This window comes from Dipodomys spectabilis, unplaced genomic scaffold (assembly GCF_019054845.1).
Source record: "Dipodomys spectabilis isolate Male_0828 unplaced genomic scaffold, ASM1905484v1 ptg000234l, whole genome shotgun sequence".
Classification (NCBI taxonomy): Eukaryota; Metazoa; Chordata; class Mammalia; order Rodentia; family Heteromyidae; genus Dipodomys; species Dipodomys spectabilis.
The window spans coordinates 16,462,332-16,472,630 of NW_024870911.1; the positions used below are offsets into that span (position 1 = coordinate 16,462,332).

Genomic DNA, 10,299 nt, shown 5'->3' on the forward strand with positions numbered 1-10,299 from the left:
GCGAGAGTAAGGACGCTGGATTGCACGCCAGGTCCCTCTCACCTGTGGGGTGCACAAATGTTTGCGTGCAACTACAGCATGGTGACCTAGATCAGAGCAGAAGAAAGCCAAGAGGCTGGGAGCCTGGGTCAGGCAACGCCAGCCGGGTTTTTTTAAGAAGGAAAAACAGAAACGAGAGATGCGGGAGGTTCCCGCGCCCGCTCTCTCCCCATCGCGGGCCTCACCGCCCAGCGAAGCCTTGGGGCTTTAAGGGGCGTGGCTTTCTCCTAGCGTGTGTCTGCGTCATCATCGTGCGCCGCCGGCCCAATCTCCACGTGGGTTCGGTGAGAACTCGGAAGAATTCCAGCGTCATGGCGGGAGCGGAGGCCCTGCAGCCTCAGAAGCGCTACTACCGGCAACGCGCCCATTCCAATCCCATGGCGGACCATACCCTGCACTAGTGAGCGAGCGGGGCAGGGGGACGGGGAAGGAGGAGACGGGATCCTCCCAGCGACGTGGGAGAGGACCGTGCTGGGGCGGGAGGCAGGGCTTGGGCGGGGAGGCTCGGCTGGGTGACGTCAGCTGGGGGGAGTCGGGTCCGGGAGTTGGCCAGCTGGAAGGGGGGCGGGGCAGGGGCGTGGTGTTTAGCCGAAAAGTCAGAGTTAGGGGTCCCGTGTCTGAGAATAGGGAATTTTTTCCCCCTGAAACTTGAGTGAAGAAACAGGTTGTCGTCTCCATCTTTCGATTTGGTTTGCTAAGCTTAACAAAAAGACAAACATAAACTAGGCGCCGGTGGCTCTCCACTGTAATCCTAGTTACTTAAACGCTTCGAAGCCAGCCTGGGCAGGAAAGGCTGTGAGACTCTTTATCTCCAGTTAACCCTCCAAAACAGCTGAAACTGGAGCACTAGCCTTGAGCAAAAAAAATCTCAGGGAGAGTGCCCAGTCCCTAAGTTCAGGGCTTCCCATCCCTTACTTCATCCTCTACCTACAGAACACCCTTTAAAAATTAAAAAAAAAAAAAAAAAAAAAAAAAGATTGTAGTGCCTTAGGCACACACAGACTTTGGAAGAAGGGAAACCTGTACTCCAGAAAGAACTACCTAGCCAGGGTCACATAAATGTATTAAAGAGACTGGCAAGTCATCAGTCATGAGCCATATGATGTGCCTGTGAATCATACTGGAAGTTAGGGGGTTTTCCAAAATGTCTCCTAGAGGTGGGCCCCAGGACCCACTGTTGCAGAATTTGTGAGAAACTGCTTCCATCTGCTTCCCACACTCATCCACCAAGCAGCAGCACTTCTGAAATTATATGACCAATGTGCCTTCTCACATTCTTTGTCTTCTTTCCAATAGCCCTGTGAAGCCAGAGGAGATGGACTGGTCTGAGCTATACCCAGAGTTCTTTGCTCCACTCACTCAAAATCAGAGCCACGACGACCCAAAGGATAAGAAAGAAAAGAGAACGGAGGCCCAAGTGGAGTTTGCAGACATAGGCTGTGGCTATGGTGGCCTGTTAGGTAACACTGGCTCTTTTTCTAGAGTAACAAGAAGCATAGGTTCTGCCACCTCAGCAGGTTTGGTGGGGGCCATAGTGACCTTCCCCTTCTTTCCAGACACTGGTGACAACAGTGTGGAGAGCCTGCAGCTACCCTCTACCATGGATCTATGACCTTTGCTCTAAAGAAGGGAGGAGGCTGCCTCGAATGCCTCTTAGAACCTGGGTAATCCTGTCTGGCTCTAGTCCCATCATGAGCCATTTTTCTTGTCCTGTGCTGGGTCAGTGAATCGGTCAGCACAAGCGTCAGAGATTAGTCCCTGTGGCCAGTGAACCTGAACTGTCTTGGGGATTCCACTATCTCCCCTCCCTCACCAGAACACATTCTTTCTGATCCACACTCCTGTTTGGGGTCTCTTTTGTACTGTGTATGCTGTCCCAAGTCTGAATGACAGGTCACTTCCCTCATTTTAGACTTTTCTGTACAGATAACAGCATGACAGGAAGAACATGTTGGTAAGGGGTAGGGTGGGGGAGACAACCAATCTTGGTTTAAATTCCAGCTCTTATTTTTATGATCTTGAGCATTCCTGACTACTGATTTCCTCTTCTTTACCACAGAGTGTTACAAGGATTAAATAAGACCATTATGAAATCACTGTGAGAACGCTAAAGCAATCACAAATTGTACACATAGTCTTAGCTATTCCACTTTAGTTCTGGGGGCAGTTTTTTGTTGTTGTTGTTTTATCTGTCGTGGGGCTTGAACTCTGGGCTTGGGCACTGTCCCTATGCTCTTTAGCTCAAAGTGAGTGCTCTATCGCTTGAGCCACAGCGCCACTTCTGGTTTTCTAGTGGTTTATTGGAGATAAGAGTCTCACAAACTTTCCTGCCCGGACTGGCTTTGAACCATGATCCTCAGATCTCAGCCTCCTGAGTAGCTAGGATTACAGGCATGAGCCACCAGCGCCTGGCTGGGGGCAGTTTTTGTATTTTGCCTCCTTTCCAGCAGGGAATTTTTTGTATAGATATCTGATTTTGGTAGTTGCAAATTGAGGCTTTCTTTCCTGTATTGACCCTTTGCACCTCATGCAAGTCTGAGATTAATGATCATATTTCTATTTCTGTGTCCAGTGGAACTGTCACCACTGTTCCCAGACACCCTGATTCTGGGTCTTGAAATTCGCGTGAAGGTCTCAGACTATGTACAGGACCGAATTCGTGCTCTACGTGCAGCTCCTGGAGGTGGTTTCCAGAACATTGCCTGTCTCCGTAGTAATGCCATGAAACACCTTCCTAATTTCTTCCGCAAGGGCCAGGTAGGGAGTGGCCCTGATTGGAAAGGCTGGTAGGTGGAAGATGGAGTTCGAACACTCACAACTCTGTTGGTGCATGTCTGTCTCACAGCTGACAAAGATGTTCTTCCTCTTCCCTGACCCACACTTCAAGCGGACAAAGCACAAGTGGCGAATCATCAGTCCCACACTGCTGGCAGAATATGCTTACGTGCTGAGAGTTGGGGTGAGCCGGGAAGGAGGATAGGCTTACCCCAGGGGCTCTTCTCAAATAATAATCATGGGTACATTTAGGTACTTGCACCCTCACTCCATCACCTTGCTGCTCAGTTGTATATGTAGACCTTCTAGGATCATTTTGCTTATACAGGGGCTGGTATATACCATAACCGATGTGCTGGAGCTCCACCACTGGATGTGCACCCATTTTGAGGGGCACCCCCTGTTTGAGCGTGTGCCTCTGGAGGAATTGGTAAGTAGGAGGTAAAAAGGAAATTGCAAAGATAACGGTCCTTTCCATAGTTGTCCTGTATTCTTTGAGCCTAATATGAAAGATGGGCAAAGACATATTGGACCCTTCCTTCTTCCAGAGTGAAGACCCCATTGTGGGACATCTAGGCACTTCAACTGAGGAAGGAAAGAAAGTTCTGCGCAATGGAGGAAAGAATTTCCCAGCCATCTTCCGAAGAATACAGGATCCTATTCTACAGGCAGTGACCCCCCAATCCCACCCTGCCTAATCACTGACTGTTTACCCTGCCTTAGGTGTCCCATTTTCCAGGGATTGGAAAAAAAGGTCAAGCCCCACCCCACTCTCCAGGCCTTCCCAAATGACACTATAGCTAGAAGGCTGTATCTCTCTAAAAAGTTAGGGTGCTACGTGGTTCACACCTGCCCTATCTCCTCTTACCTTCTTGTCTCCTCACTGCCAGCACAAAGCAAAAGAAGCTTGACAAGAAGGCCAAAGGACTTTGGATCAGAGAGAATCTTTGGAAGAGTGTGAGGTCATGCTCTCCCTTAGAACTCCCTTCACGTGTGGGGTTTCTCCTCAGCTGGCTTGAGGAATGCAGTGCCCCACCATCTAAACTGTCTGCTTGGCTCAAATCATTGCCTACTTGTGTTTACTTTGCAGTCCTGGGGATAATGTGTATTCACACACGTGCTCATGCTGTTATTTCTCAGAAAAGACTGGGGTGTGTGTCACATGCCTCCTCCCATCCTCTCTTGCCTAAGACTTAACCTGGGCAATTTGTGCTCCCTTTATTGTTGCTGGCTGTGGAGAGTCCTTGGAAAATGAGAGGATAGAAGCCCTCTCCTTTTCCATGTTGACCTTTGATTCCAAAACCTCACAGTTGACTGGTCTAGAGTTTGATAAGTCTGACAAGAGTAGGGAGAGGGGCTGGGAAGGTGGCTCAGTGGTAGAGTGCTTGCCTTGCATGCATGAGGCCCTAGGTTCAATTCCTCAGCACCACATAATCAGAAAAGTCTGGCAGTAGAACTGTGGCTCAAATGGTAGAGGGCTAGCCTTGAGCTGAAGAGCTGAGGGACAGCACCCAGGCCCAGAGTTCAGGCCCCACAACCAACAACAACAACAAAAGAGTAGGGAGAGGAGTGAGTGGTATGAAGCAGAGAGCTAAACTGGAGAATTCTGAAGCTGAAAGTAAAAAAAGGCAACTGCCCAAAAAGCCAACCAGAGGCAACTGAGTCAGCTAGAGATTGAGAACATGCACTTAGTCCTTGTTCCATCTGGTGATCTGGAAAGAATCTCCAAAGCTCCCTACTTTTTGTTATTTTGCTTCTGTTCCTCAAGACCCAAATGCTACTGCTGGAAGGAGGGGGCTTGTGGACCTAAATAATACCCTTTCCTAAGAAACAGACAAAAGTACCTGGAGTCAGTTTTAACCCATTAACCTACATACCACCTGCCCTGTATGTGTTAGGTGGAGGAAGAATGTGACTAATATAGGAAGACTCACATGCAAAGAAAGTACAATTCAGTGAGCCCAAAAACTCCATTATGGCACATCTAGGCACTTCAACAGAGGAAAGAATTTCCTCATTTCCCAGGAAGGTTAGTCATGCCTCTACCTATTTCCGTTGCTGGAGGAGTCGTAGGATGATCTTGAAGTTCCTGAGGATGATCCTGAAGGGGCTTGATTCCCTTGGAAAGAGGAGACAACTGACTCCTGTAGTCTATTCTACATAGCTTTTCCCAGGAAGAAACAAATCTTTAGGCTGCTGAACTACGGTGCAAGCCAGAAGAAACTTAAGACCTCCCCTCCATGAAGGTCATTGTAATATGAGTCCCCAAAGAGTCAGCCCTTGCCCCGCCTACCATTTGTGGGTGCTGATCACCAGGACAGACCACTTGGAAAAGGATTGGCTGAGGAGCTTGGGAAGGGGGCGTCATCACCTCTTGGACCAAGGATTAAATAAGGGTTCTAGCAAGTTGGCAAGATGCTCTGGGAAACTGCTCTCTCCTGGGCTCCCTGAACCCTACCTACCATGACACAAACACTCAAGCTCACCTCCAGAGTGTTTCATCGAATCCAGTGGCCTCCCATGCTGGGCACCTCTCTGGGTTCTCGAGGCTCCGACTCAGCACCTGGGAGTTTGGGAGACATCCCAGGGCCCTCCACACCTAGCTTCCTGGCTGAACTTTTCTGCAAAGGGGGGCTGTCCAAGCTACATGAGCTACAGGTAGGAAAAGATGTTCCAGCTCCTGGGACTGAGAGCTGGAGAAACTGCCTTTGATGTCAGAAATGACAGACTAGTGCCAAATGAGTGAATGTAGGAAAATCAGTGAGAATAGATGTCCATGGATTCTAGAAAAGGCATGTTGGGGGTAGGGGAGATGGCCCAACTGGTGCCTGGTCTCAGCAGATGGTTATACTCTGCCCTTCCACCCTCTCCTCTGGAGACCTTGATGGTCCAGGACAAGTGCACTGGAAGTAGCCCATAATTACCCATTGCACTTTTGGCTTAAAGCTACGTGCTATTTTTCACTTATTAAGAACTTGTCCTTAGTTGGACAGTCCAAGTGGGGAACCTTTAAGGACTCCTCTCGGCCCAGATGACTAAGGAGAAGTTTTGAATGTAGCTTTCTGCAAAGCTGCAGCCTTCTGCCTATCCCACACAGAACTTTCATGTGCTGGGAGAAAGAGGAATTGGCAGCCTCAGCCTCGGGACCATACATTAGAAAAGTACCTGGCAAGCAAGCCCCTCCCAAACCTAGCCAATCCCCTCGGCATTTCCACTAACCATGCTGGGAGTCCCCATCCAGGGTACCCAAGTGTCCGATCTGTGGATTCTCCCAGGTGCAGGGCACGGCGCGCTTTGGCCCAGTGTGGCTGGCCAGCTTCGGGACGCTGCGCACCGTGTATGTGGCTGACCCTGTCCTCATCGAGCAGCTGCTGCGACAGGAGGGGCCCTGGCCAGAGCGCTGCGGCTTCTCATCCTGGACCGAGCACCGTCGCCGCCACCACCGGGCTTGTGGACTGCTCACCGCGTGAGTCCTCTCTGCCCCCAAAGTTCCTAGGCGGCTCCACGGCTCCCTTCTACTGGAAATGGAGACGCCATCTATCTCGTGGCTTTGCAGGGAAGTTGATAGCTTCTCTCGGCATCTCCGGGATGTCCACTCTTTTCCATCCTAACTCAGGTTGAGTCCCCCTACTCACCTCATTCTTCGCTGAGACCAGAACCCTGGGAACTCTAGGGGACCGGAGGAATGGATGTGGCTAGGGTACTAGAATCCAGATAGACTGTAAGCTTCTGGTCGCTCCCTTCCTCCCTTCTCCTCACCTCACCCCCACCCCCGCAGGAAATAAGTAGGGAAGAAGGAAGATGGGCACAGGCAGGGGCAGGTTTCTATACCCTGAGAGGGCAGATCCAATACTTCTAGGCAAGAGTAAGTCCCGTCTAACACACACACACACACACCCTCCCTCTCTCCCTGATGTGCCCTCTCTGCACCTCCCACAGAGAAGGCGAAGAATGGCAAAGGCTCCGCAGTCTCCTGGCCCCACTCCTCCTCCGTCCTCAAGCGGCTGCTGGTTACGCAGGGATCCTAAGTAACGTGGTCCGTGACCTTGTAGGACGATTAAGGCGACAGCGAGGACGTGGCACCAGTCCACCCGCCTTGGTGCGGGACGTGGCGGGAGAGTTTTACAAGTTTGGACTAGAAGGTGAGTACCAAGACAGGGACTGGCCACGGACGCAGCAGGCCGCCTCTCCCCGTGTCTGACAGCGCCCTCTCCCGGCCAGGCATAGCCGCCGTGCTGCTGGGTTCGCGCCTAGGCTGTCTGGAGGATGAAGTACCCTCAGACACTGAGACCTTCATCCGCGCAGTGGGCTCGGTGTTCGTGTCCACGCTATTGACCATGGCCATGCCCGGCTGGCTGCATCACCTTGTGCCTGGACCCTGGGCCCGCCTCTGCAGAGAATGGGACCAGATGTTTGCCTTTGGTAAGGCACAGAAGTGGAGTGAGAAGGAAGGGGGCGAGTTGTAGGAAGCTGCTTGAGGGGTAGTGAGACTTCATTGTCTCTTCTGATGCAGCCCAGCGGCACGTGGAGAGGCGAGAGGCTGAGGTAACCATGAAGAATCAGGGAAAGCCTGAGGAAGACACGCTGTCTGGGTCTCATCTGACACATTTCCTTTTCCGGGAGAAATTGCCAGCCCAGTCCATCGTGGGGAATGTGACAGAGCTGCTGCTGGCTGGAGTGGACACGGTAAGGTTCTCCTCTGTGCTGTGAACCTCACAGAGTGCAGCCTTCTCAGCCTCTGGGGCCATTTTCATGCTTCGGGGAACCCACTATGATCATGAACACCAATTTGATCTAGCACCTGCTTGGCCCCAGACTGCCCCATGTTCTGCCTGCTCTACCAGGTCCCCAAACCTGCCCCCTTAGCTGCTGTTACGCATCCTCACAGGTGTCCAACACGCTCTCCTGGGCTCTGTATGAGCTCTCGCGACACCCTGAAGTCCAGTCAGCGCTCTACTCTGAGATCACAGCTGCCCTGGGCCCTGGCTTTTGTGCTCATCCACAAGCCACTGCTCTGTCCAAGCTACCTCTGTTGAAGGCTGTGGTCAAGGAAGTGCTAAGGTGAGGGGAAGTAAAGGAGGGGCTAGAGAAAAGGTTGGGAAGAGATGGAAGTGAGGAGCAGGGAGAGAGAAAAATTGTACTTCTGGCCAAACAGGGATTTGGAAGGTGATAAGGAGGAGGTCATCTGCTCCAACCTCACCTTGCTGTCTCTATCTCCTGCTTTGCAACCTAGATTGTACCCCGTGGTACCTGGAAATTCCCGTGTCCCAGACAAAGATATTCATTTGGGCGGTTATGTTATCCCCAAAAATGTGAGTAAAGCTTATGAGCCCCTATTGCTGAGCCATCTCCATCTTGGGCCCCAGCCCTGTTCTCAAACACTCCCCAAAGCCCTTCCAATCCTCCTTGACCCAAATGCTTGGATCTAAATGTAACTGGAAAGCAGAGAAATGATTCTAAAAGCAACCCCAGAAAATTTGGCCGTAATCAAAACCAGAACCTGCCTTTGTCCTAATCCAAAGGTTCTCTTCGTCAAATCCATCCAGCATTCTGGTGCCCAAACCAATAAGCTTGTGTTTTTTTGTCCTGTTTTGTTCTCAAGACAGGGGCTTGCAATGTATCCCAGATTTGCCTTAAATTCACTGTCTTCCTGCCTCCATCTCCAAGTGTTGGGATTGTAGGCATGCACCACCTATGCCTGGCTATTAAACTGACAACTATGTATTCCTCCTTCACCAGACACTGGTATCTTTATGTCATTATGCCACTTCAAGAGACCCTGCTCAGTTTCCAGAGCCAAATGCTTTCCGTCCAGCTCGCTGGATGGGAGAGGGCCCAACCCCCCACCCATTTGCATCTCTTCCCTTTGGCTTTGGCAAGCGAAGCTGCATGGGGAGGCGGCTGGCAGAGCTTGAGCTGCAAATGGCTTTGGCCCAGGTGAGTGATCTAGACCTTACAACTCAGACCAGAAGACTCAAGCCCTGTAAATCTGTATGTTTCTGTCCTCTAACAAGCATAGGAACATACCCAATCCTTGGAAATATGGTAATCCCATTCTAGACCTAGAGTGTAAAGCAAGAGAATTTGGATTTTTTTCTCTTCCATAATCATTACCCTCACTAACCAAGAAGTTTCCTATTGTACATGGGTACTACCCACAACATATGCTACTCTAACTGTAAAAAATGCTCTTTATCAGTCAATCTCACCATCACAGAGTCCCATAGTGATAACCTTCTTCCTTTTCCAGATCTTGACACATTTTGAGGTGCTGCCTGAGCCAGGTGCTCCCCCAGTCAGACCTATGACACGGACCGTCCTGGTACCTGAGAGAAGCATCAATCTACAGTTTGTGGACAGATAGTCCTGTGGAAGGAGGCTGTCATAATCACATCGCATATCAGGGCTTTGCAAGACCATTAGATATACCTTCCCCTGAGACCTGTCTGTCTAAGAAAACTGGATAGAAAGATTATAGCAAAGCAAAGGAAGCAGACCTGACCCATGTGGGAAGTATGCACTTGGCCTGATTTACAGATTGAGAGAGAACCATGCTCCCTCCACCTGCTCAGTACTTCTGTCATCCTTCAAGGATCCAACTCAGATTTGAATGCATCCTTCAAGGGCCAACTCAGATGCTAATAATGCTGGCTGGCCTGAGCAATGATTCTGTCATGGCTGCTGTGACGCTAGCTAAGCATTTATCACGGTGTGACCTAGGTAATTGTGCAGCTGGTCTGCTCCCAGTTGGTTCCGCCTTGTATGTAAGCTCTTTGAGAGGAAAGACATGACCTATTTTATCTCCCTCCCCGCCCCCCCAGACAACATGTCACTATGAAGCCCTGCCTGGCCTTGAACTCTTGATCTTCCTGCCTCACCTCTTAAGTACTGATAGTACTACAAGCATGTAACACTATACTTGAGCCTGTTGGAACTTTTCATTCCATTAGAACTTTATGTCTGAGATTATCATATACATTCTCAGATGACTGTGTGGCAGAAGGAATGGGTAGCTTACTGTGCTCATCCTCCCCTCCTCTTCATTGTGCTCCAAGGTGAATCTGCCTGGCTTAGGAGTGTGTGTGTGTGTGTGTGTGTGTGTTTTGCACATGTGTTCATGAACTAGTACTGGGACTTGAACTCAGAGCCTTGACCCCTTGTTTAGCTTTTTGGCTCACAGCTAGATCTACTACAACCATTCTACCACTTCCAGCTTTCTGGTGGTTAATTGGAGATAAGAATCTTGCTGATTTATTTGCCTGGCCTGGCTTTGATCTATGCCTAGCCTCAAGACTTAGCCTCCTGAGTAGCTAAGATTATAGGCATGAACCACTGGTGCTAGCTTCTTTTCTCTGGCTTATTATTTTTTTTTAAACTTACTGGTTCTTTGACCATGACCATACTTTTTTGTTTGTTTGTTTATTTGGGGTTTTTTTTTGGGGGGGGGGTCCGGTCATGTGGCCTGAACTCTGGGCCTGGGCGCTG

General features: G+C 50.2%; 2 protein-coding genes across 2 annotated transcripts; both read left to right on the forward strand.

The window, feature by feature from the left end:
* The first annotated feature begins 183 nt into the window (after positions 1-183).
* Mettl1 (methyltransferase 1, tRNA methylguanosine) lies at positions 184-3,876 on the forward strand. Its single transcript, XM_042699092.1, has 6 exons — positions 184-439; positions 1,336-1,499; positions 2,612-2,796; positions 2,885-2,998; positions 3,143-3,244; positions 3,363-3,876. The coding sequence occupies exons 1-6, from the start codon at positions 351-353 to the stop codon at positions 3,510-3,512; spliced, it is 804 nt and encodes a 267-aa protein (XP_042555026.1). The 5' UTR covers positions 184-350; the 3' UTR covers positions 3,513-3,876.
* A 1,121-nt stretch (positions 3,877-4,997) lies between these two features.
* Positions 4,998-10,076, forward strand: LOC122124179 (25-hydroxyvitamin D-1 alpha hydroxylase, mitochondrial). The gene is made up of 9 exons (XM_042698884.1): positions 4,998-5,472; positions 6,090-6,280; positions 6,754-6,956; positions 7,036-7,236; positions 7,328-7,500; positions 7,703-7,875; positions 8,048-8,126; positions 8,554-8,751; positions 9,065-10,076. The coding sequence occupies exons 1-9, from the start codon at positions 5,278-5,280 to the stop codon at positions 9,176-9,178; spliced, it is 1,527 nt and encodes a 508-aa protein (XP_042554818.1). The 5' UTR covers positions 4,998-5,277; the 3' UTR covers positions 9,179-10,076.
* Positions 10,077-10,299: the final 223 nt, after the last annotated feature.

Excerpts from the sequence above, each read along its gene's own strand:
- Mettl1 (XM_042699092.1), top strand. The coding sequence starts at position 351 with ATGGCGGGAGCGGAGGCCCTGCAGCCTCAGAAGCGCTACTACCGGCAA. Across the intron at positions 440-1,335 it reads GCGGACCATACCCTGCACTA|CCCTGTGAAGCCAGAGGAGA; the intron begins GTGAGCGAGCGG and ends TCTTTCCAATAG. Across the intron at positions 2,999-3,142 it reads CTTACGTGCTGAGAGTTGGG|GGGCTGGTATATACCATAAC; the intron begins GTGAGCCGGGAA and ends TTGCTTATACAG.
- LOC122124179 (XM_042698884.1), top strand. The coding sequence starts at position 5,278 with ATGACACAAACACTCAAGCTCACCTCCAGAGTGTTTCATCGAATCCAG. Across the intron at positions 5,473-6,089 it reads CCAAGCTACATGAGCTACAG|GTGCAGGGCACGGCGCGCTT; the intron begins GTAGGAAAAGAT and ends GGATTCTCCCAG. Across the intron at positions 6,957-7,035 it reads TTACAAGTTTGGACTAGAAG|GCATAGCCGCCGTGCTGCTG; the intron begins GTGAGTACCAAG and ends TCTCCCGGCCAG.